The sequence below is a fragment of the Puntigrus tetrazona genome, chromosome 14 (genome assembly GCF_018831695.1).
Source record: "Puntigrus tetrazona isolate hp1 chromosome 14, ASM1883169v1, whole genome shotgun sequence".
Classification (NCBI taxonomy): domain Eukaryota; kingdom Metazoa; phylum Chordata; class Actinopteri; order Cypriniformes; family Cyprinidae; genus Puntigrus; species Puntigrus tetrazona.
This window is the reverse complement of record NC_056712.1, coordinates 13232863-13258383: the sequence shown is the minus strand read 5'-3', so window position 1 is coordinate 13258383 and position 25521 is coordinate 13232863. Positions and strand designations below refer to the sequence as shown.

General features: G+C 36.4%; 3 protein-coding genes across 5 annotated transcripts; 1 reads left to right on the top strand and 2 right to left on the bottom strand.

The window, feature by feature from the left end:
- Positions 1-457: 457 nt before the first annotated feature.
- Positions 458-4314, bottom strand: LOC122357754 (platelet-derived growth factor receptor-like protein). Its single transcript, XM_043257299.1, has 6 exons — positions 3364-4314; positions 2719-3019; positions 2488-2639; positions 1376-1669; positions 1114-1253; positions 458-1005 (listed from the first exon to the last, which is right to left on the bottom strand). The coding sequence occupies exons 1-6, from the start codon at positions 3419-3421 to the stop codon at positions 763-765; spliced, it is 1188 nt and encodes a 395-aa protein (XP_043113234.1). The 5' UTR covers positions 3422-4314; the 3' UTR covers positions 458-762.
- Positions 4315-4482: 168 nt separating this feature from the next.
- Positions 4483-9643, bottom strand: LOC122357753 (cationic amino acid transporter 2-like). The gene is made up of 13 exons (XM_043257298.1): positions 9574-9643; positions 8660-8718; positions 7707-8076; positions 7430-7585; positions 7178-7343; positions 6667-6803; positions 6154-6376; positions 5943-6079; positions 5664-5766; positions 5457-5587; positions 5188-5354; positions 4966-5074; positions 4483-4894 (listed from the first exon to the last, which is right to left on the bottom strand). The coding sequence occupies exons 3-13, from the start codon at positions 8068-8070 to the stop codon at positions 4797-4799; spliced, it is 1791 nt and encodes a 596-aa protein (XP_043113233.1). The 5' UTR covers positions 8071-8076; positions 8660-8718; positions 9574-9643; the 3' UTR covers positions 4483-4796.
- Positions 9644-11456: 1813 nt separating this feature from the next.
- Positions 11457-25521, top strand: anxa6 (annexin A6). Of its 3 annotated transcripts, XM_043257302.1 has the most exons (25): positions 11474-11678; positions 12848-12899; positions 14735-14819; positions 14920-15014; positions 15096-15209; positions 16539-16629; positions 16717-16796; positions 17003-17059; positions 17413-17506; positions 17824-17919; positions 18005-18063; positions 18143-18265; positions 18339-18397; positions 19228-19318; positions 19682-19763; positions 19853-19947; positions 20055-20168; positions 20525-20615; positions 20780-20859; positions 20958-21011; positions 21092-21185; positions 21272-21367; positions 22080-22138; positions 22788-22925; positions 23816-25521. In XM_043257302.1, the coding sequence occupies exons 2-25, from the start codon at positions 12891-12893 to the stop codon at positions 23873-23875; spliced, it is 2016 nt and encodes a 671-aa protein (XP_043113237.1). In that variant the 5' UTR covers positions 11474-11678; positions 12848-12890; the 3' UTR covers positions 23876-25521. The 3 variants fall into 3 exon arrangements, 2 of the variants coding, with proteins under 2 accessions (XP_043113237.1, XP_043113236.1); XR_006252527.1 differs by lacking the exons at positions 20525-20615; positions 20780-20859; positions 20958-21011; ... (3 more) ...; positions 22788-22925; positions 23816-25521 and having other exon boundaries at positions 11457-11678; positions 19242-19318; positions 20055-20101; XM_043257301.1 differs by lacking the exons at positions 11474-11678; positions 12848-12899; positions 14735-14819; ... (7 more) ...; positions 18005-18063; positions 18143-18265 and having other exon boundaries at positions 19242-19318; positions 22788-22910.

Genomic DNA, 25521 nt, shown 5'->3' with positions numbered 1-25521 from the left:
TGAGTGAAAAGAAATCAGCTTCTGGAGAATCTGGTGTTTAGACTTTTTTTAACCCTTTACAGCCCCACTGTGGCAAAAAAGCAGCATAAAAAAATAGTTCGCACACTCTCACTCAGGCCATTTTTTCGTTGGAACACATTTGCAAAAATGTGGCATTAAATCACATAAAATGAATGGGTGAATTGGGTTGTTTTTATCAATTCCTAACGCTTAATAAATAAACACGTTGCTTTTGTTTTTTCCGCATCTTTCCTGTATTTTCAACGGCGCAGATATGTCGCCCTCTGCTGGTAATGTTAAAGCTGTGCTATTTCTGGGATTCAGCGTGTTTTGCTTTATTCGTTATACAAGTATTAATTTAAATGGCTATAAAGAACAAGGATAACAGAAGCTGTCATTAATATAATGTTTTATTTGTATAGTATGAAAACATAGTGTAGGTGCAGGATTCACGATATGTGCACAATATTAGTAGTGTGTAAACATGCTCAAATGAACCCCTCTTCCTTTTTTTGATTATCCATTTATACAGTATTCCTAACATTGCGTGTTTGATTGTCATATTTTAATTTTGTCTGTGTTCAAATGACATTCATACAATCCTCTTTGCTTTCTTGCCTCAAGGTCAATGAAACAATACAAAGCACATACTATGGGATCTACAAGTTTCCTAAAAGGAAAAATACAGTGTTTTGTGAGGATCACTCAGGTTATTTTTCAGCCATTTAGTACGGCATATCCGACTGCCACGCTCTAGGTGTTTCAGGTTTCTGTAGGATTTCTTTGAGGGACTTGAAGGTTTCTGGTGGTGGTTTGTGCTGACCGCACTTTGACCGTGGTCGACGCGGACCTCGAGCCCTCTAGGTTTTGAGCTGTGCAGGTGTACGTCCCTTGGTCGATCTCTCTGACCTCGTCCACCAGCAGTGTGTTCTGAGTTCGCTGTCGGATATGTCCATCTACCTGCACCGTCTGCAAACTGTCCTCGGTGTGAGGCGGTCGCCCAATCTGAAAATACAAAATTAAAAATAGTTTTTTTAAATAATAGATACATCGTCTAATTGGTTCATGTGTGTATATTATAATAAGTATGTACTGTATTATCTCTAGTCTAACCTTTTGTCCTGGATATTCCCAGGTAAAGTCCACCCGCACGTCCTGCTCTCCTATCACAATGCATTTCACCTGGAGATTCTCTCCCACCGCCACAGTGTCGACGGAGGCCTGGATCACAGGAGACGGAGGAGCGGCTGGATCTGCCGGGGTAAAGACGTTCTGAAACCACTTCTGAATTTTTCACAGTCTGATTTATACGGTCGGGTGCACACGTGCTGTTTTCAGTCTTCTGTCGTGTGTTAACGACTGAGGAAATACTCACAGTTGACGTAGACGAGCATGTATGTGGTTGAGCTCTGGCGAAGGTTCCCCAGGCTTGCTACGCAGTGCAGAGATCCAGCGTGATACTGCTTCGGTCTGTGGATGATGAAACCCTTCTTGACGTCAAAGGAGATTTCTCGTCCATCCACCTTCACCTCCATTGGAGGAAATTCCTGGTGTAAAGTCACCTTTGCGTGTGGAGAAGTCACCTGACAGGGCAGGACAGTGGGCCAGTTTGTGCGAAGCTGAATGACCTTGTAATAGTCAGCGGAAGGTACGAACAGCTCCTGAGGGTCTAAGAGAGAAAAAGGAGACGGACAATTGTCATCTCTAAATTTAAATCATGAAAATATGACTTTTTCTGTTTAATTGTGCCCCTGTTGCATCTACCAACCTAAAAAAAAGAAGAAAAAAAAGCCATTTGTTTTGGCAGGCCTTTCTCTATAAGCTTGTTAAAAAAAGGTGTGGCTAGGATTTTGCTCCCTCTGTGACATAGAAAGGGGATATTATTATAATATTACTCTCCCTTTGAGGAATGCATGTTCTGTTTTTGACTCGGAGGTTTAAACTAATATGGTTTAAAATGCACGATAGACATAAAAAGCTGCATAATAGGTCTCCTATAATTGAAATTCAAACCGTGATATTACGCAGTATGTAAATGATACAGTCAGTTATTATTGCAAAATAATTAGGATCATTAGTGAAGGGCAGAAGTCCTTTGTTTTACTATGTTTTTTTTACTTTAAGTAAAATTAAATAAATGATTGACTTAATTCTTTAAAAATATGTTTAATTTCAGCTAGGTGACAAAGCAACATTTTTTAACATAAACCAAAATTAATGATCAAAATTATATATATATATTTCTAAAATAGCATACTTTCTTTTATTTAATAATTGTATTTTATTTTCATTTTTGTCTATTTAATTTTACAGTATATATATTTATATATATATATATATATATATATATATATATCCAGAGTGCAGAATTGATAACAGTTTTAATTTTAGATTTACATGTCATATTTTTGCTAATATATAAAATACTTTAACATGCATTCTGTTTATGATATTACATATATAATCACATTATATATCTCAGATTACCTGAGAAAAAGATGAAGACTTTGACCCCTCTGTCATACTGTTTTCTGCAGTCTTGATCCTCACAGTACATAGGATAGCAGGTGAACTCCCCCGTATCTGCCACCGTTGCATTCGCCAAAATTAGTGTACCATAACGTTCATGCTGAACTGTCCTGGAAATACAGACAAAAAACAGCTGATTACTGAACGCATTCTAATGCTATCACAGATTTAATCACCCTCAGTTTGTACCTGAGTCGTCCTTCATGATCCTCTTCCAGATATGTGGGAACAGCCCACTGGACAGGATTCCCTTTACACCTCAGCTCTAACGTATCACCTGCTTGGACAGTCAGTGTGTCCCCCAATTTCTGGAACCTTCCCTTGTTGACCACCTGAGTGAGGTACGTCTGAGCTTCTTTAGGGCTCTCAGGGGCGGTTTTCACTTTAGGTTTGGAAGCAGTCTTTTCTGATCCCTTCCCAGATTTGGATTTGCCACTTGGTCTCTTCTCGGCTTTGATCTTTTGGTCAGGTTTAACCTTTTGGCACATACCTGTTTTTCATGTGACAAACCATTCTGAAACCATTCTTAAAGACTATGTTCACATTTCTCATGGTTTTAAAGATGTGTATACAAAAAAATGCATTTATAAGCACATATTCACACATTCAGCATTTTCATCCAAAGTAACTTTGTTCTGAATTTTAAGTGCATTTCACCAGTTCGTGTTGTCTCTGAAAACCGAACCCATTTCATGCAAAACAAAAACATTTAATATGCAACATTTGATAAATGCTTTACATGCACTGTATTAATACCTGCTTTGTACAGTTATACTGTTTTTCGCTCTGCATTTTGCATTTACAATATGGGCTCTTAAGAGGTAAGATACTCACCAAACTGAACGATCAAAAAAGAAAGAAGAAGAGCAATTAGCACCACCCTCCACTTCATGGCGGAGAATATTCACAGCAACCTTTAGTTTACTCTGTTAAACCTTAAAATACACGCAGAGAAGGGAGAAATAGAAAGGTAGCGGGAGAGGAGGAACCGAGTGAGAGGTCAGATGTTTACCAGAGTCGCATGAGCACCCTAAATTCCTCTGGTTACACTCAATGGATCCTTTCTGTGTTCATTCTACCAATCAGGGTCTGAGCAGAGCTGACCATCCAACTGAAAAAGCAGCCAGTGTTTGTTTAGCTGTAAAAACGTATCTGCTCTAGAGGTCTGCTGTCTGAAAACATTTGTCACAAGGCAGTTTATAATTACTGAAGACTACAAGTAAAATTGATAGATACATGACATGTTAGGCATTATTACTAGTATATTATATATTATTATTATTATACATTTACTTCAGTTATTTTTCTGGTGTATAAAAACAATAGAGCAAAAATCTAAGCGGCCTGTAAACTCATTGCCTGGTATTTGTTGTGGAATGACCCAGTTTTCTGAGTTTCTGTTTGATTTAACGGTTTAGATCTGATTAGTGCAACACAGGTAGGGTCTCGTGAATGGTACTATTGTTTTTTTTTGTACCCTTAAAGTTGAAAGTAAGATTAAGTCCCTTAAGGGCACATCAGTTCACTCAGCGGCTTGGAGGAGCAGCTATTTGCTAGTCATGCAAGTTTTACACTTCACCAAAATGTCCAAATCTCTTTTCCAAGCGTACATTTTGTTACGTTAATAACCATCAATAAACTCAAAGATTTTCTTTATTTAGCTCAAATCTAATATCTTAAAGCTTAACTATTTAAGATCTTCATACTTAACTTTTTATCCCATTCAGTCCAGCTAATGCACACCAAAGATTATAGGGACTTTGTACACTTTGTGCAGTATTTGGGACCTTTAATTACTGAAGCATTTCTTTCAACATAAACCGTTGTTGAAATGTTTGGGTCAGTATGATACACTTTATACTTTTATTCCGAAGTAATGCATTAAATTGATCGAAAGTAACATTATAGACAGTTGTAATGTAAGAAGTAGTATGAATAAATACTAGAATAAGATTTGATATAATTTCACTCTTTTAGCTGTATTTTTGGATCAAACAAATGTCGAGCATAAAATACATAAAAAAACAAACAATATAAAAGAGCCAAACAAAAACATAAAACATACTGACAGTAAGAACAATCAATATCATGGTTAGCTTAAAGATTCAGAATTATTTATTTATAAAAAGTATAAAATGACAGAGACTATTTCACTGCAAATGCGATAAACGCTTTAGCAAAAGAGCTAGAAAGAGCTTTTTGCTCATCTGGAATCTACTCAGATGTGACGGATGTAATGTATTTTACAGTTTATCCGTTTATTTTGTTCATTTGGTTTCAATGTTTTCAATGGTGACCTGACTGCTGAGTAACCTTTGCCTCTGGACACTGTTCCTCACTCCATATCCAAAGTAGATAAGAAAACCTGAGCAGAAAAAGACACACATTTAAAATGGATTCGATTTTAAGCGACATTTCGTGTTTTGCCTCGCATACCCCCAGCCATCCACACAGCATAGCGAATCCAGGTGTCTCCTCCCAGCTGAACCATCAAATAAATGTTGATAAACACACTCGCCACAGGGAGTAAAGGCAAGAACGGTACCTGTGTTTATAGAAAATATGAGATATTAACATTAGAATATTATTATGAATAATATTATATTATTATATGTTTTCAAGATAATGATGTTGTTTTGGTCAAAGTCCTGTGCTCACCATGAAGGAGGCTTTGGTTGGGTTCTGGGGTTGCCTCCAGATAATAAAAACTGTGAGTAACATTATGACCAGGATCACAGTTACACTCGCAACACTCCAGATCTCCAGAAACAACAATGATCTGATTGATTTGCTCATCAGCAGTGACAGAATAAGCACCAACACAACTGCAAAATCAAAGAAGTTCGATTATATAATGGTCCAAGTGGTTATATCTTTGGGTCTTTTCTGTGAATTTACTAAAGAATTTACTGAGGTCTTCTGCGTACCAAGAAAAACTGTGCAGGTCGTAACAGTGTTTGAAGTTTCATTGGTAGGGTACGAAGGGGGTTTTAAAAACCCAAACGTCGAAGCTTTCGGTGTGCGCAAATCATTTCCCTCTGAAGCCGTCTCTTGATACCTTGAAAGAAACCACTTTTAGCTTCAAACATTTGCATCGTTGCGTTAGAAGGGAAGTGCGGGGCTAGGAATACTACCTCAGTATGAGAATACAAATAGCCACGAGTGTGTAGGAGAAGAGGGTACCAATCGACATCATATCAACCAATGCCTTCAGGTCAAATAAAAGAGCCATTATTGCTGGAATAAAGCAGAGCACATGATTTCCAGGGCTTTTGTATTTTGCTCAAAAGCTGACTATTTACTATTCATCTTATAGAGAGAAAAAGGGCCTAGTCTTATGATTTGGCTTAGTCTGTGAGAGATGAAAAAGAGGCCTGAATTTATTTATTTATTTCATTTTTTAATACACTTACCAGCCACAGTCCCAGAGGATAGTGTGGCCACCACTGGACTCTGCCGTAAGCTGACTTTATACAGTGATTTGAACATGAGTCCATCTCTGGCCATGGCAAACAGGACACGGGGCATTGGGAACATGGACCCCAAGAGGCTGCAGATGAAATTATGCCTGTAAGTGATTTGATATGTAACAGGGATTTAAATCTCAATCTGTGGCTCCTTTACCTTGTTGACAGAGCGCACAGGGACCCGACTGCCACAACGTACTTTGCAGCAGCCCAGCCAATGTAAGCGAAGGCCACAGGCAAAGGACTCTGAATGCTAAGTTGGTAATATGGCATCATCAAAGTGAGAGCAGCCGAAACACCAAAGTACGCCAGGAAACAGATGAGCAGAGACGCCACGATACCCACAGGAATAGACTTCTGAGGATTCTTCACTTCCTCGCCTAGAAATTCAGGACTACTTATGTTAACATGCTCAAACTTTTAACAATCTGGGATCAGCAGGAAAAACCTTTTTGAGCACCAAATCAGCATATTAGAACAATTTCTGAAGAATCATGCGATAGTAATTCAGCTTTACATCACAGGAAGCGATTACATTTATTAAAATAGAAAATGGTTATTTTAAATCGTAAACACATTACTTTTTCTTTTGATCAATAAATGCGTCCAAAGTTAACAAAAGCTATAAGAGAAAACATAAAAAAATGCGTATTAATGTTTTCGGATTTACCTGTAGTTGCGATGCAATCGAAGCCAACAAATGCATAGAAGCATGTAGCTGCTCCTGCAAGTGTTCCTTCAAATCCAAATGGAAAAAAGCCACCCGCACCATACTGAGTGGTGATGTTGACGGTGGATGTTAGGTTTCTTAAAAAAAAAAAAAGCCATTTTTGAAAAGAAATGAGAATATAACTGAATTTGGAATAGCAAGCTAACATACTAGTCTATACTAATTTTGCCATAATAGTAAAATTAATATGCTATTTGGTATGCAGAATTTGGAATTTGTTTCTATTTGGGGTAACTTTTGTCAAGAAAGACATAAAAGATGCAAATGATTTAATTTTTTCAAATGCGGTAGTTTGTGCATTCTGTTTAATTTTGCAGTACTACTGCATCAAGCAGTGTCCGATACTGAACATACACAGATGAATTTAATGTTTGCAGACCAAAAGTATTACACTGACTATTACTACAGTACACTGACAATTGCAATAAATAATAAATGCAGATGTACCCACTCGTGCTTTGCCGTTGCGTTCAGGATGATATCTTCAGTGATAAACCAGTTCTGTAGGTTTCCCTTGATGAATCCAGCGATGATGACAAATACCAACACCAGTATATTAACACTTGTGAATATCTTATTGACTGTGGTTGATTCTTTTACGCCATATGCAAGAAGACCTGTGAGAAATATACAGTAAGTAATGTCCAAGCCTTTTGCCATAGATGGTAAATAATGAATAAGACGGTGTATAATAGTCAGATACCAGAGAGAATCATTATGAGACCGGCTGCAAAGAAGTCTGGGTAAGCTGCCAGCCCAGGCACTTTCATGGCTGCATATTTGTTAAAATAATTAGCCATCACATTTCCAATAAGATCATCGAATGTACCACTCCATGCCCTGGCCACACTTGATGTGCCTAAACCAAAAGAAAGCTCTGTTAGTATCTGACCTTTGACACTTATCAGAACATCCATCCATCCATCCATCCATCCAGTTGTACTTGCATTTTTATAAGATTTTATAAAAATTCTATTTACCGATGACATAAGACAGTAGTAAATTCCATCCTGTGGTGAAGGCCCACACCTCTCCTACAGTCACGTAGCTGTACAGGTAGGCAGAGCCAGTCTTAGGCACCCTTGCACCAAATTCAGCATAGCAGAGCCCAGCAAAGACAGAAGCTAAAGCAGCAATGAAGAAGGAGACGATAATACTTGGTCCAGCCAGGGTTCGGGCCACCTCTCCAGAGAGCACATAAACACCGGCCCCTAAGGTGCTGCCCACTCCCAAAGCCACCAGATCTAATGTTGTAAGACAGCGACGAAAGGTGGACACCTCTCCCTCCGGTTCCAGGGGCTTCCTGCGGCACAGGCCCCTCAGGAAAGACCGCATTGACTGCATTATTGGCTGTTATAGGTGAGTGAGAGTAAAATTTGTAAGTTTAGTTTGAATATTTAGTGTGTGAGGTTACAAATATATATGCAGTTGGTTAATGCTACATTATTATTAATTGTTCACCCAAAAATGAACATTTGCTGAAAATGTACTTGGGACATCCAAGATGTGGATGAGTTGTTTGTTTGGATTTGTTTCTTACAAACACACACTTGTGTATTATTATATTGGCACCCATTCACTGCAGAGGATCCATTGGTGAGCTAATGCTCCATTTCTCCAAATCTAATCTGATGAACAAACAAACTCATCTACATTTTGTACGGCATAAGAGTGAGTAAATCGTAGGATAAATTTAGTTTTTGGGTGAACGGTTTCTTTAAAGTAATGACGTTTTTGCATTTTTATTAAGCTAAAATTATTTGTATTAATTTTGTCATCATATCAAATGTCATTTTTAATATCATTTCCATGCTATTGTGTCATTGGACAACTAATCTGGATTATGCTCAGTAATCGGCCTGAAAAATAATAGTTTTTAATCCATTGCATGCTGGTCATTTATTTGTCAATTCATTTTTGTCCTCCCATTTACCTTATCACAATGTCTTCATGTTTTCACGAGTACCGAGATGTTTTTCTTTACTTTGAAACCTTCAAAAAACATATATCAGATTTAAGTATAAACAGATCACCGATATCCATCACTAACTATCTTTGTGATCCACAAGTTATTTATTTTTGAAAAATCTAATTAATTAAAGGGAAAAAAACATGGTATAATGGATCCACATTAAATTATTCAATCATTTAATTCAAGTGATTTTGAAGAAATCCAAAAAAAAACAACCTCATCTCATCTATTTTAATTAACATTGCATTAATCTTTTCATTGGTGTATTGATTCATACAGCAAAATATGCAGTCAGGTGTCCTTCACTTTCTTTATCACTTATCTTCTTCTGAACTCTAGACAGAGGTCTGTTCTGTGGCTCCGTAAGATAGTTATGAAGAAGAATAGACAAAGCTGCCTTCATGACTTCACAGTGTTCGGCTGGCACCCGTTCTCTTTGTGTAGTGGCTTTCTAATATCTGCCAACTGGAGATTTTCAATCCATGCTAATCCTGCCAGGAATCTACTGCTGCATGCTGCATTCTATAGCACTGATCACATGCCATGCCAACATGAAACTAACATAATGTTGCAAAAATGTTATATTAACCCTATTCTACTGTAATTATTTTACTTTTATATTGCGACCATTTAAGTAGAAAACTGTTATTTGTTCATTTACATGCTTTATTGTATATTTTCTAAAATGCATATGAACTGAAGCAGGATATTTTTTTTACATTATTTGGTTGCATTAAAAATGCACCAAGTAATGCATAATAAAAAAAAGCCCAACAACAAAGTATAATGATAACATTTTATGATTACAATGACTAAAGAGCTTGCAAAGACATTCTTAATGCATCAAATTAATAAGTTAATGTTTGTTTCTTTACCTTAATTGTGTCCAGAGAAGTTTGCGGTCTGTATCTTTGTAATAACCATCTAAATAAATCTGTCCCTTTCACACCAGTGAGGCCAAATGATTTTTACAACAATATATACAAGAGTGGACTGTTTGACCCACCCACTCAATGGCATTAGCAACAAAGTAGTCTTTCTTTCCGCATTTCTCTGGCCCCATAATGTGCTCGTAATTGCAGCCAAGGCGCAGGGTGAGGACGAAATTCCATGTTGAAAACCAAAGAAAGATTTGTAACATTGCTGTGAGGTTATGATGACCATCTATTACAGCAAATATTCACACAATAATAGAGGACATTGTTTCATGCAATAAAGAAATAGGGCATTCTTATTTATTAAACAATTTCAGCAAACAGTTCACTTTCTGTTCACTAGATGGCAGTCCAGCTTTGCCGTGTCTTGCTGTTTAGCGACTACAAAGAAATCAGGGCTTAGCTGGTGACCTTCATGACTTCTAGTGCAGAAAGTTAACGCATTTAATAATGTTTCATGTGATTCCACCGATTAAACCATGTTTTAACAATAACTGTAACAAAGGTGCTTGAAAAATGCATAGTCATTCTGTAAAGTATAATGACATTAGTGTCATAGGAATAAAGTTTACTGTAAATGAGTGGTAGCTTTATCGGCCTCCTTCTCCCTCCGTTCTGCTCTACTATGCTGTTCTGATTTTGGATTCCTCTCCCTCTTACTGGAATGACTGAAAGGCTCGGACAGAAATAGACCTGTCACAAACTCATGCCAAGGCAGACACGAACAGCCATTAGATACTAAGAGCGCATGCTTTTGCTTTTCTCTTGAAGTTAATTCAGTAGGCACTGCGTTTGACTTTTGAGCGCTTCATGAACAGTTCATGTAAACAGTTTAAAACATGCCTCTGGCTAAATATGGGACAGGCTACATTTCCAAGCAAGATATTTTACTTTTACTGGTTCATCTTCATGGCTATATAACGAAACCCCGACACAAAATCTTATCTCAACACATTTTGATGTTATCGTTTCATTTGAATATCAAAGTTTGTGAGGTTTAGCCCAAAATTTTTTAGAGGTTAAACAAATAATAAACAAATAATCAACTTGTATTTCTCCAGAAAATTGTGATCTGTAACATTTTATGAGTAATAATTCAGGTTCTGGCTCTTAACTGTTGGGAGATTTGTGAAAATCATAGTCCCGGTTTTATAGACAGGGCTTAGCCTAAACCAGGATTAGACCATAGTTCAATTAGGACCTTAGAAAAAAAACAAAACAAAAAACTGGTGTGCATCTTAAGACAAAACAAAGGCACTGACATTTTTAAGATTAGTCAGTTCAAGTCTCTTTCATTTGAAACAGCTCAGGTTTAAGCCTCGTCTGTGAAACATGTGGGAATTTGTTTTTAAATATATATATATATATATATATATATATATATATATATATATATATATATATATATATATATATATATATATATATATATATATATATATTAATACCTAATAAACTTCAAAATATTTCCATGAAATAGATGTATACATCTTTGCTATTCACAAGAGCAATAGACTAACTGTGTGAAATTCATTGGAATTTATAGTGGTGCCTTTTTACTTATGAATGATTATGAATTCATTTATATATACATGTATTTGTGTGTGTATATATATATATATATATATATATATATATATATATATATATATATATATATATATATATATATATATATATATAGCTAAAATATTGAATGAGATCTAACCTCACAAGTAGCCTACTGCGCATTTGTTTCTCAAATTATCATCTAGACTCAAGACTTAACAGGAATCCCCAAATTAGCTAGACATGCAGATCGGGAGGTGCACTGCAGATGATCCTGTCTGACAAACAGCACTGATAGCTACGTCATTTTCGAGAAGTGTCTTTCCCGACACGTCGTGGGCATGACGTCACAGCTCATCCCGAGCTCAGCACCGCGTGAAGTTTGCGCCGCATACGCTGCGTCAGAGAAGAACAGCTGATACATGCACGGACGTTTCTCAGCAAGACCACCGACGAGAGACAACGGACCACCGTCTCCGAGACTCCCTGACATTAAGGTAAAACGTGGCTTTTGCTGTTATTATTTGTAACTATTCTCAAGGAATGCACTAGCAAACAGAGGTACACCTATTGTAGCATACAAACGCGCGTTTCACAGGCAAATGGTCCTAATGGTTACTAACTTTAACGTTCAGAGAGGAGTTCACATTTTTTCCTACTACCACAAAACTTTATATAGACACTCTTATGAAATAAGCAAACTTATGATGATTGCAAGTGTGAAAGTTGAAGTCGATTATAAACACAATTGTTGTTATAAACGTCTTTTTATGTCATATCAGATCAGCTGAGGATATTTTTCATTCATTATTTTATTCATTTAATTGTAATTTGCGGTATTGCTGCTGGGTGGGGCTGTGAATGTCCTTCTCAGTCTTTGGATGTATTCCTGACCAGACAGAGAGACATGCCTATTTTTGGACTCCACTGACACACATTTATATTTTTAAACAATACAGAAAGTTGACTATGATTTTCTGTTTTTTATTTTCATTCATTTGTTGGTGTTTTTTTTTTTTTTTTTTTAAGTCTGCAGAGTCAGAGTGCACAATCAGCAAATTTTACACAACATATAAAAAGAAGCAAGAAATTTGTCATTGTGCAGTAATTGCTTGCATCTTCCGGATGATTTGTGCACAAGTTTGGCTTTATTACAGAGAATCAAATTTCCATTGGTCCACTGCAGACTGGTCATTTATCCAGCACTGAGAGTTCCCTGTTCTTTACTATGATGTAGTGAAAGACAGCATAGTGTAAGTTCACTAGGTGGAGCCAAGACAAGAGTATCCTGTGGAAAATGTGGCTTTGCCTTTAGCATTTAAACCTATAGGGAGTAGAAATGGTTTGAATTAAGGGGAAATCTTTTTATAGATCATTCCTATGTGATTAAACAAAGGTATAAAGATAGAACGGCGTGGAATACTTATAGGAGTAAACGTACGGAAACATTCATAGTTAATTTGCTTTAGAAGCAATGTATTTTTAACTACACTGTGAATAGGGCACTCTGGAGAACTCTGACGTATTTGCTTATAGTAGACATAACTTAGTTTCTGAAAAGTAATGACCTGCCATTTTAAAAAGCGCATTACATTTGTCTTTAATAATAAGCAAAGAAGTCAAGACAAACTGATATTAATTTGTTTCTTCTTATTTCTCTCTCCAGATTCGAGACTATCATTCCACTGACAACTAGTAACTGATCAAACATGGGCAAAGTAAGCCAAAACCTCTTCTTGCAACATGTTGATGCGGTGTTTGCATTTTGAACATGTAGTTAGAAAAATGGCAACAAAGACATGACCTCTGCCTCTTTTCGCATGGTAACCAATCTCGTTTTCCATCTATTGTATTTCAGAGAGTATAGAATATCAGTTTTCTTTTTGAAATCTCAGAGGTCAATGAGTTGCTCATTAAAAAATTAGATCTGTTGTGAACACCATAATGCTGCCTGTAGACACGTGGTGGCTCAGTAGTCTCATTTTTCTGTTATATTTTCATTCTCTATATTTTACCTATTTTTTTTTAAATAAGTGGTAGCAAAAAGCTCACTAATAATTCATTACGTGTTATTGAGGCTTGTAAAATTTAGCATTGCTATTGCTTTCGCTATTACTAGGATTAGGGATCTGAATAAACCTCTAACCCTAAGTACTAAACCTTGTTTGTGCTACGCTCATAAATAATAATCTCAAATTATGCAGATTATTGGCGAGGGGTGAGCTATTACTTTTGTGAGTGCTCAAAATGTACAAATGCAGAATAAAACAGTAGAAATAGATGGTTTACATTATGCTTGCCGTCAATGTGTAGAGATAACATTTCAAATTTGTTCGCCAGAAAATGTCATTTCGATTGTTAGTTTGTACGCTAATCAGTTATATTTCGCTGTTTTCTTCCTAATGTAGCTGAAAAACTTACTATGTTTCCGAAGCTTTCTCAATGACATGTTTTCTAAAAATGTAAGAAACTGCTTGCCACTACACTAGATGACGTAAAGCATTTCTTATAATATTGCAGAAGTGCGCTTGGCCGGATGTTTGTTTACCGAAATCGGTGTTGCTAGGGGTCTGTTGCTGTAGACGTGGAATCCTACAGCTGCTGTGTTGAGTGATAGCTGCTGGAGAGGCCTTGAGCATGTGCACAGAAGCATGAGGGGGAGGACTCTGGCTCCGTGCCTTGCTAACCCACACCAACAAAGCCAATGCAATGGGGAAAATGCACCGTCATGTAGCATTTATGCCCTGTCAGATGTGAGGTCTGCTGCTCTCTGAAGGAGAACGATGCTTCTATAGATTCAGTAGGGCTGAAAGTGTAAGGTTACTGACATTCAAGTCGCATACAGGCTTTCTGTATGACTTTTGCTGCTGACCATAACACAGGAGTACTGCACTGACAGGTGTCAGCTGTCCACTCTATAGTCCCGCCTGGGTTTGGACTAAAGGCCAGACGAGGGAGAGTCTGAATGATGGTGTAAAATTACATTTTGGAATTATATAAACACATGTAGCCTGTCCCACCCACGGGCAGCTTAAAATACATTTTTGAGTCTGTAAAAGACATCTAAATGTACTGCAAAAGTAATTGTTGTCAGTAAAACATCCTTAAAACAAGATGAATAAATCTTTTAAAAAATAAAACATATCTAACATTGATAATAGGAAGAATTGTTTGTTGAGCACCACATTAATGTATTAGAATGATTTCCGAAGGATCATATGACCCCAAAGAATGGAGTAATGTTGCTGAAAATTTTGCATTGCCAACACAAGGATATATAACAAAAATATTGTATGAAGTGTAATATTTCACAATAAAAGGTACTGAATTACTAGATTTTCTTGTTTAAGCATAAAACAAAATTTATGCTGATTCAAGATATATTTACAAGTCATAATGTTGTATGCAGTTTTGCTTCAAGTAATTGTGTAATGTGGAAAGAAAACATTTTGAATGTTTATTATTCATTAGGTTTGATAAAATGAATCTCTTAACAAATCTCGGACTTCATCTTTCAGTCAAGACAACTAGACATTTATTACTTTTGTTATAGGAATTCAGAGGTACAATTGCAGATGAACCTGACTTTGATGCAGGCAGTGATGCAGAGGCCCTGTATAATGCCATGAAAGGCTTTGGTGAGTTTTAGGACTCCTGGATAGATGTAAAATATGAAGCCAGTGGCTGCTGGGATATGTCCATATGATCACTAATAAAATATTCTCTTTTGTGTCATAGGAAGTGACAAGGAGGCCATCTTAGACCTGATTACCTCACGAAGCAATGCTCAGAGGCAGGAGATCCGTGCCGCCTACAAATCACAGTATGGGAAGGTACTGGAAAATCTCTGGCTAGCATTCAGCAAATGCATAAAAGACAAAATGCACTTCATCAAAAATAGGTTATTTTTACAGGATTTAATCGACGATCTGAAATACGAGCTTACAGGCAAGTTTGAACGTCTGATTGTGGGTTTGATGAGACCTCCAGCCTATCATGATGCCAAAGAAATCAAGGATGCCATTAAGGTATGTAAGGATCTGGATGGAATCTGATGAAAGCTGCTGGAATCGCACTGAAATAACCTTTTCAAATGCATGGCTTATATTCAGGTAGATGTGTTAATATTTCCTGAAAATATATTTAATTATGAAGAGAATTTACTTCGATATAACAAAAGGACTACATGATGTATGGTCTATACTTTATCTGTCAATAACCTCAATAACCTTATCTCTAAGCATCGTTCATTAAAAGACCAATTACAACATCGGCTATATTCTCTGTCATTCATTGCACGTTTTGTCCTGTGAATTTCTTCCTGTGTTTTGCTGTTGCTATCGTTAGGATTCGGTAAGTGATTTTCCATAATTAATTCAATGGTAATGGGCTAGTTCTTTCGGTAACACTTTATTTTAAGGTGTCCAAATTACAGAGTAATTACCTAGTAAGTACTTAGCAGTAGTCGTTGTACTTACATAAAACAAAATGTACTTACCATGTAACCAAGTTATGGAACAGTTTGTACTTACAGTTTGTAATTATATGTGCGTAAATACATGTAATACATTTCTAATTACATTAAAATGACAGAATGTTACACGGGCATAAGCTACTTAAAATGAAGTGTAACAAGACTGTACTTAAGTGTACTTCATGTGTATCTATACAGCACACCTGCACTTTAGTTTGATTTAACCAATTATTACACAGCTTAAATGCATGTATTTCCTTTCTAATTACATCAAAAATACAGAATATTACTCAGGCATAAGCTGCTTAAAATAAAGCTTATCAAGTTTGTACTTAAGTTTAATTACCTGTGTAACAGACTCGATCTGTTGCATATGTGTAACAGTAACTGCCTGTTACATCTGCATAACTTATTTACATGATAAGTGCATTTTATTTCATGCAAGTACCTAATTAGGTAATTGCTCTGTATTATGACACCTTAAAATAAAGTGTTACCTTTCTTTTTTTAGTGAGTCTTCAGTAATAGAAAACTGACTATACACTTGGAAAAGAAATAGATTTTTTAATCTCAGATATAGTACCTACTTTATTTCTACTTAACTTAATTTTAACTGCTTTCTGCAAATGCCTTGTTACCACAAAAGACTGCATGGTGTGCAATACTAACGCTGTCCTATATGACAAAATACTCTTCTCTTATTTGAAAACATATACATATATGTACTGGAATTTATCTTTATTGTAAGCAACTGCACTCATATACCTCTAAATAATTATACTAGCTGACTATACATTATGCTTTACAAATAGACAAATACAAATTAAAGAGAGAGAACATGTGATTTGTGCTCAGTAATGAACCTTCTTGCTGTGCTTTAAAGGGAGCGGGAACAGATGAGAAATGTTTGATTGAAATTCTCGCTTCAAGAACCAATGAGCAGATTCATAATTTGGTGGCAGCATACAAAGATGGTGAGTTTTTTTTTTTACACAAGTTAACAAGAAATCAGAGATTATTCCAAACTGATGCAACACTTGACTCTGTGATTGTATTTACAGCATATGGGAGAGACCTTGAAGAGGATGTTATAGGGGACACATCTGGGCATTTTAAGAAGATGCTGGTTGTTTTGCTTCAGGTGAGTCAAATCTTATAAATGTTGATGTATACTTATATAAAAAAGGTATATTTATGATTTTAAAGCAGCATGCATGTTTTTTGGGAAATCCAGGATCTGTGTCAGTTAATTGTAGATCAGTCATTTTTACGTTTTAAAAAATATATATTTTACATTACAGTTTAGTAATAATCTTTTTTAAATAATGGTGATTGCCTTGTTCTTAGGGGACCAGAGAGGAAGATGATGTTGTTAGTGAAGACCTTGTGGAGGAAGATGCTCAAGTGAGTTTGAACATTAGAATATTAGACTTAGAACTATCCAAAAATGACCATTTGTTTCAAACATATCATAATTGATACTGCAAAAATCACTATTACATTGATTCTGATTAGTCGATTGTGACCTTCTGTGGTCAAATATTATTTACAATGAGTGTATTACTCTACACTGTCTTTCTTCTTACATAAAGAAAATAAACATAACTGAACATGCTATGCTTATTTACTTATTTAGTACATAAAGGCAACAGAAAAACTAGGTAGCATACTAGAACACCCTACCATGCAACTTAGAAAGTGTGTTTTTGACCTCCTGACTTGCATCCTGAACGAATGATTGTGTAATCTTACTGTAGGACCTGTATGACGCAGGAGAGGCACAGTGGGGCACAGACGAGGCCAAATTCATCATGCTGCTGGGAAACCGGAGTGTGACCCATTTGCAGTTGGGTATGAGAACCGCAGCCACACACTAGACACTGGACATTTCTGCTGACTAGCACCCCTCCTCCACTACACAGTGTCTCTTCTGTGTCTGCAGCACTCTGATCTGACCATCAGGTTGCTGCTTTCAATAACATGACACAAAAGCACTGCGCATTGACCTAAATGACGTGTGATTATGCAAGATGCACCGCTGTGCAATTTTATGATTGTTAATGAATTTAGATTATTAATGGTTAAGATTTAGTGCAATATTCGGATTACCCACTGTAACACGGATAAATTCTGTGTGACGTAATAGCAAATATATAATTGTTTTTCAGTATTTGATGAATACCAGAAAATTGCTGAGAAGTCTATTGAGGACAGTATTAAGAGCGAGCTCTCCGGGGACTTTGAAAGACTGATGTTGGCTGTCGGTAAGCTTTGACGCCATGCAATCAATACCTGATAGCTCACTGCTGCACTTTCTCTAAGATAGGTTTTTTTGTTTATCTCCCGTAGTTCAGTGCATCAGGAGTAGGCCCATGTTCTTCGCCAAACGCCTTTACAAATCCATGAAGGTAGTGAATTGTAATGGAGTGAAATTGCAATTCTCAAGGCTTTTATCAATGCTTTGTCTCTTTTCCCATCTGTCTGCAGGGACTGGGCACGGCTGATAACACTCTGATCCGCATCATGGTCTGCCGCTCTGAGATTGATATGCTGGACATCAGAGAGTGCTTCAGACTGCGCTATGAGAAATCTCTGTACAGCATGATTCAGGTGCATATACACAAACACATCAAAATCATAAAATCTGTAAAATTGTAAATAATATATTTTGTTAACCCAACAGGATGACACTTCCGGAGATTACAAGCGCACCCTGTTGAAACTGTGTGGAGGAGATGATGAGTAAACAGTTTTCATTTAAACATTTAAAAACTTTGCATGCAGAGATAACTGTAAGTGAGCCATTCAAAGGAAGATTCCTCTCAAAAAAAGTGATTATTATGTAAATTTTATTTAATGATTGTAGTGGCGCGGAAATCACAAATCTAGTTCATTTTTGCAGTAATTATGAACAATCAGTAGAGGGAGACATTGGTCCATCATAAAACAGGACAAGATTTGTATTATTAACAGTTTTCAATAGAAATAAGAAATGATTTTCTATTAGTGCTATCAAAAACTTTATCGTAATTACATAGTATATATTTGTGTTCTGTGTTTATTTATTACGTATATATAAATACATACCCATGCATGCATATATTTCAGAAAACAAATTATGTTTTATATAATATCAATTACATTCATAAATATTTACATATACACACATGTAAATATATAAAAAATAATACTATTATTTGTAATATATTTGCATGTATATTCTCGTTTTATTTATTACATGTATATTTATTTTTTTGTTATTTTGAATGCAATTATTATGATTATCAATTTTGAAAACAGTGCTGTTTAATATTTTTGTGAAAGCTATGATGCATTTTTTATCAATAGCAATGAATAGAATTTTAATTAATTTTATGCATCCTTGACCCCAAACTTTCAAACAGTAATGTATTTATATACAGTACCTCCATATTAACATACTATATTATATGATTAGATTTTCTCGCAGATTTCATCGAGTCAGGGCCAGGGATCAAGAATTGAAGCTATTTTGTTTTTGTCAAGCCCTCAATCCACACATTGTTATTTTGTCAACGCAAAAAGCTAAAGAGCTTTTGTTTCTCAGTATTGCAGGAGTTCTTCCCAGAGGCTGCACAGATTGCCTACAAGATGTGGGAAATCAGCGCCATGACCAGAGTTCAGGTTGGAGCCTCCCCGTGTTTTTTTCTCAGCAGCAAGCATTGTGTTACCCTCTGCACCGGCCGAGCTAGAGTACTGTGTCATGCACCCTGAACATACAGCAGAGCTTTTGTCTGTGCACAGATAGCATCCGAATGCCACTCAATTTGCTAATCAGAGTCTTGATTTGCTGCCAGTTCCTTTAACACTTTTCCAGTCACTCAGTTCAGTGTCACACCAATCTCACAGATTTCAGTGTGTCCGTATGTGTGCTTGGCTGCTGTTAATCAGTTTAACAAATATGCACTGATAGATCAATGTTATCAATGCGTGCATGTCAATTTTAAGGTATAAGTGTATCGTTTTGTCTTTCCTACCCATCACTAGTTAAGAGGAACTGTGCGACCGTATCAAAATTTCGACCCTGCGAGTGATGCTCAAGCCCTGAGAAAAGCAATGAAGGGATTTGGTGAGTAAAAACACAGCGTGTTCTGGATAACAGTATGCGTAAGCCAAAGAGTTGCAAAATGTAATGAATGATTTCCTGTTATTTTTCAGGAACTGATGAAGATACAATTATTGACATTGTGGCACAAAGAAGCAATGCACAGAGACAGGAGATCAGACAGACTTTTAAATCTCTTTTGGGACGGGTACGACACTGCCCTAGAATTTTTAACAGAACAGATTATATTACCGCGGTTCCTTTAAATGTTTATGCATTTGGTATTTGGCTGATTTATACAGTTTTTTTTATCAGGATCTCATGGCTGACTTAAAATCAGAACTGTCCAAAAACCTCCAAAGACTCATCCTCGGTCTCATGATGACTCCAGCAGAGTTTGACGCTAAGATGATGAAGAAAGCCATGGAGGTACAGAGAATACATTTGTAAAAGCATGATGGGACCAATCTAAAATCTTATTTGAGTCTTGGAAAAGGCTGTTTCATCATATAAGTAGTTCGACCTGCTTTTGCTTTTTAACCTCTGTCTTTATTTGCTTACTGAGGTCCACAGTGACCTGTCCAAACTAGAGCAGAGGTCAAAGTCCCTTTTACAAGGACTGTTTGTTTGCCAATGTTGCTTTCATGTTTAGTTTCACGGGGTTAGTAAAATAGGATATTAAAAGCAGTACTTTAATGATATGCATGAGTTTACATATATTATTCTAAAGCAGTTTGGCATAAAATATATATTTCTGCTTAAATAAATGATTGTTTTTTTAATAGGGCGCAGGGACTGATGAACATGCATTGATTGAAATCTTGGCCACTAGGAGCAACCAAGAGATTCAGGATTTGTGTTCTGCCTATCAGAATGGTAACTAAAAAACTTGAATTGTCCAGCAGGCGGCGCAATTTATCTAGGCTAAACAGAGATAAAAAGTCTTTCTGATGTGGTATTTACTACAGTTTGAACAATTATTTATTTAGACTATTCATCACTTTATGTTTACCCATATATATTAACTGTCTTGTACATAGGCTATAAAAAAAGTTTGGAGGACGCCATCGCATCAGATACGTCTGGGCATTTCAAACGGATCTTGATATCTTTGGCACAGGTACATCTACACAGTTCTTGCATCCAAACTCTGACTCACATGTCATACTTTGTGCTTTATAAACTCATATTTTACGTCAATCTGATGGTGTTTGTCAGGGAGCCCGTGAGGAGGACCCAGCGGACATGGCCAGGGCCTTGGAAGATGCCCAAGTAATTTGTCTTTTGTTTACCAAGCGTAAAGGTAATTCTAGAGTATTATCATAAGATTACATTTTTCTGTTTAATTTAAGGAACTGGCAGATGCATGCAATGCAGATTCTGGTGACATGGAAGACAAGTTCATGAGTATTCTGTGCACAAGGAGTTTTCCGCACCTGAGGAGAGGTAATGCAAACTCATGTTTGCTTCTGGTACACGTGCTAATACATGTTTTTATGGGTGCTCCAGCCAACATTTGCTATCTCCTCCAGTGTTCCAGGAATTTGTGAGGTGCAGCAACAGAGATATTGAACAGATTATAAAGAAGGAGATGTCAGGAGACGTAAAAAATGCCATGTTTGCTATTGGTAAGATTTTTGTCAGGACACTGACCAAGCATCAGGAAAACACTTTTTTATTTTATATTATTTTTACTAATACAGGAGTAATATCATCAATGAATTTGAGCACACTATCAAAAAAAATTAAATTAAATAAAAAAATATATATATAATTTTACTTTATTTCAACTGACAAAACCATTTCTAGTTGTAGACTTACTTTTAGTTAACAATGACAACACTTAGGGTAGCACCATTTTTATTTTAACGCTGTGAGTGATTTAATGGATTGTAATGTTATTTAAATACCAATTGTTCAGCTGATGAAGCATCTTTCTGAAAACAATTCAGTAGACAGAGACACCATAAAACAGTTTGAGAAAGTTGAGAATTGTGAAAATGACATGATATAGGAACGAACGAGTGTTCGTCTGTAAAGACTGCAAGTCTGAGCTTCACAGCCTTATTTTCATCTTTAATAAATTCAGTATGGTGTCTGATTAATGTTCATAAAAAGACATAAAACTGCTACTCAACTTATATGTGAAGAGGTCTTCTTAAAGTCTTAAAAATGATTCAATTATGACTTTCTAACACAAAATCTTGACTAACATTATAAATGGTGCATGATATGACTTTAACAATTACATCAGTGAGCAGTGACATTTGCAGTCACATGTTTTACATACAAAAAAAACAGTCTTCTAAAAAACAGAAATTACATGTGTATATTTTCCAGTGCGGAGTGTGAAGAATCAGCCATCTTACTTTGCTGACCGATTGTACAAAGCCATGAAGGTAAAAGTGCATTGTTATGTAATACACTTCCCTCAACATCTGTTTCTGAGCAGAAGGACCAAACTTAAATGGCTGATGTAGGTCAGGAACATGACATCAATCAACTCAAAGTGCTTAAGAAGTGCTTTTAGTCTCTTTAATATCTAAAGTGTTTCAATGCTGCCTGTGAAAGTGGAATCAAATGGAGATACTTGTTCTCACTCAACGGTAGTCTGGAGTTCAGCAGACATTGTAATAATTTCATATTATAGCTACTATTCCCAATCTTACTATTTCAAAGGGGAACTTTTGAGTTGATGCTGAAATAAAACATAACTGAGGACCCAATTAAGTCTCTGAGTAAAATCTTTGCTTTGAGTGAATTGCAGACACTGATTAAAATCATGCTTTACTGAGTAAGTCGCTCACTCTAAAATGAAACATGTTTTTGGTCTTAGTTTTTGTGGGCTAAACACACTTGTGTAAAGCAACAGTCATGTAGAGCTCATCTGATGAGAGAGTATCTGTGCCAGCGATGGTTCTCAGGCTCGATTATGAGTCACAGGCCCTGTGATGAGCATCTGCACTATTGCTGATGCTTTGCTTCATAAGCATCTCACAGATCAGCGGTCAGGCCAGAGTTTCCTAAGCGCTGTGACTTTCCCTGCAGGGCCTGGGAACAGACGACAGGGCTCTCATCCGTATCATGGTGTCCCGATCCGAGATTGACCTCTTCAACATCCGCAAAGAATTCAAGGAGACTCATGACGCTTCTCTGCATGAATTCATCCAGGTAGAGACGCTCGTTGTAAGTTGTGTGCTCCTTCTCATACATACTGCATGCATTTGTGCATGTGTTACCGGTGCGATGGGACGGTAGTGAATTTAAAAGAGAGTTGTGTAGATATTGTGTTTTGTCTTACTGTAGGCGTTGCACATCCTCTTTTGGTTAAGTCGAGGGGAACAGAGTGTTTGACAGGTTCCTGCGGTGTACTCGCTCGACTCAGCTGTTTAGGAATTTCCCCTGCATGCTTGACTTCCTCTCAGTGTGCTGAATCTGATTGGTCGAGAGAACGGAGACAGGAAGTGTTCAATAACAGGTCTATACTGGCTCTGTAGTCAAAACTCCCTTAAGAGATCAATAAGAACACTAAATTATAAATTTTATGTCTTTTGTTTATGTCTTTTGGGGCTTGCTATGCTATCAGTTGGGCCGGTGTGCAAATGAACCCACTGGAACAACCTAACGCTCCATTTAAATTTAAAATCCCAAATAACAGCATGATTTCTTTTTAGATGCTCGCAGATAAAGCATGCTGAGAACAAGTCTCTCTGTGTGTGTTTTTAAGTTGTGTGTCAAAAGATCTCCCGATTAGATTCATTGTTTTGCAGAATTGCATGGTTTTATAACATTTTCATTTGCGTTTGCAAACATTATTTCCATGGAAATGCACTTTAGACTACGAAGGAAGAAAAGTGATCTGTTGCTCTCACTGCTCATATAATTATTATGAAAGATTAAACAAATGCTCGGCAATTACGTAATGCAGTGAATTTCATAAAGGCTTAATATCGTTATGCAATACCAAACTTCCACTGATATGATTATGATGTACACTCCCAACTTATCGGGTGTGTTTTTTTTATGCTTTATTTCAAAATGTTTGGTCTGATCAATTCGTATTATTATTTTCTCAGGGTGACACATCAGGAGACTATCGTAAAACCCTTTTGATTCTCTGTGGAGGTGAGGACTAGAACATTGCCCGTCGTCTGGGATGTGTCACACAGCATATTCATGCCAAGTAACCAGTACACTGTGTTCCCATTCGTTGTTTGAGAGATGCTATCCAACTTCCAGTCTTTATGCCCTTTGCTGCTGCTGCCATGCCTATGCCAAAGCTAATGACCTTCGCAGAAGCCACACCTTGTCCCATTTTCTGAAATCGTAAATATTTTTTTTTTTACAGTTAAAAGCACTTTTAAGTTGTTACCGTTCTACTAGTGCTTTATTTGTTACCCAACATCCTGTTTAAATTGATCACCCTAGAAATAAAAGTGACACGTGATCGTGTTTGAGTTTGTGTTAGATGGACACCGATCTTGTGTTTTAATACCAAATGTTGATTTAAATCTAGTACAGAATGTGGTGATGTGCTTCTGAACAAAATACCAAAATTGTTGATCATACGGAAGTAAACAATACAAAAAAAGATCTGTGCTGTCATTCTCCATCGATTTAGAAAAAGGTAAAAGTAGCAACATTTCAGCTTTTATTTGATGTTTTTTTGGATCTTGCACCCAGCCAAGATGCTTTGGATGTGCGTACGTGCAATTTTTTTCATACAACAGTAAGTTGCTTCAAGCCTGGTCACATTCATGAGCTTTCATGGGCATTTCAACATGAATCCACACAGATAATGCCACAGGTTTAAGTTGGTCACACAGATTACTGATATCTGACTATATTTTTGGTCCTGAATTCCCTACTAACATGCTGATGAGTTGAATCAGGTGTGTTTTATTAGGAAAAGTTAGAAAATGTGTAGTGTTGGTGTGCCTCCGGGAACAGGGTTGGGAAACACTGCAATAGACAATGAATTGCAATTATTGAAATTATGCACAATTATGCAATTAATATTATGACATACTGTAGGCTGAACAGGAAAACTGCCAAATTTGTTTTTTAAAACTCACTCACTCCATGAATGATGATTATAGCGAAAATACATTGTTTTAAAAATTGTTCTGAATTTAAAAGAATATACTTCAAACCACAACTATTATGATAATAGCACAGAAGGAAAGATATTGCTAGATATTACTCACTTTCAGAATATTTTTTTTTCAGCTGATGATTGCAAAAACCAATCAGTCTTGCTTTCTAGCATTTTAAGCAGCAGGGGACAAAACTGCAGCACATTATTATAATAAACTGAACATTGTTGACACCAGTGTAGTTATTATTTCAATTATTAATGATGTTTTTATGATCTAAACAGCCGATAATTCACTATTATTCATTAATAGATGTTTATGCACACTTAGGGAAAAATCATTATTTTTATGTAGAGTGGGTCATATATTTATTTTTATTCTATGTAGATTTTTATTACCGGTGACAAAGTAATTTCCTGTTGACAACAAAAGATACGGGACAAACTTTTGCTCATTTTTAAAAGTTAAGAATATTTATTTAACTCTTCTACCTTAAAAGTCCAGGATTTTTTTCAGCAGAGGCTATTTCTTGCGTCCTTATTTTATTCAGTGGTCTGAATAGCTGATTCACGGAGATCAGTCATTAACTTTATTTACATTACAAATGCACCACATAAGGAAACTCCCTCCTGTTGTAATCTATGCAACTCTGTTCTGAATAGGAAATAAACTGGTTATAAACTGCA

What these genes read in the sequence shown, in the direction of transcription:
- LOC122357754 (XM_043257299.1), bottom strand. Translation starts at nt 3,421, where the DNA reads ATGAAGTGGAGGGTGGTGCTAATTGCTCTTCTTCTTTCTTTTTTGATC. An exon ending in GATCATGAAGGACGACTCAG is followed by an intron (nt 2,640 to 2,718) that starts GTACAAACTGAG and finishes CTGTATTTCCAG; the next exon opens with GACAGTTCAGCATGAACGTT. An exon ending in AGTCTTCATCTTTTTCTCAG is followed by an intron (nt 1,670 to 2,487) that starts GTAATCTGAGAT and finishes TTTCTCTCTTAG; the next exon opens with ACCCTCAGGAGCTGTTCGTA.
- LOC122357753 (XM_043257298.1), bottom strand. Translation starts at nt 8,070, where the DNA reads ATGCAGTCAATGCGGTCTTTCCTGAGGGGCCTGTGCCGCAGGAAGCCC. An exon ending in AACGCAACGGCAAAGCACGA is followed by an intron (nt 6,804 to 7,177) that starts GTGGGTACATCT and finishes TTTTTTTTTAAG; the next exon opens with AAACCTAACATCCACCGTCA. An exon ending in TGCTGTGTGGATGGCTGGGG is followed by an intron (nt 4,895 to 4,965) that starts GTATGCGAGGCA and finishes TTTTCTGCTCAG; the next exon opens with GTTTTCTTATCTACTTTGGA.
- anxa6 (XM_043257302.1), top strand. An exon ending in GGTGGCAGCATACAAAGATG is followed by an intron (nt 16,630 to 16,716) that starts GTGAGTTTTTTT and finishes TTGTATTTACAG; the next exon opens with CATATGGGAGAGACCTTGAA. An exon ending in AAAAGCAATGAAGGGATTTG is followed by an intron (nt 19,764 to 19,852) that starts GTGAGTAAAAAC and finishes GTTATTTTTCAG; the next exon opens with GAACTGATGAAGATACAATT.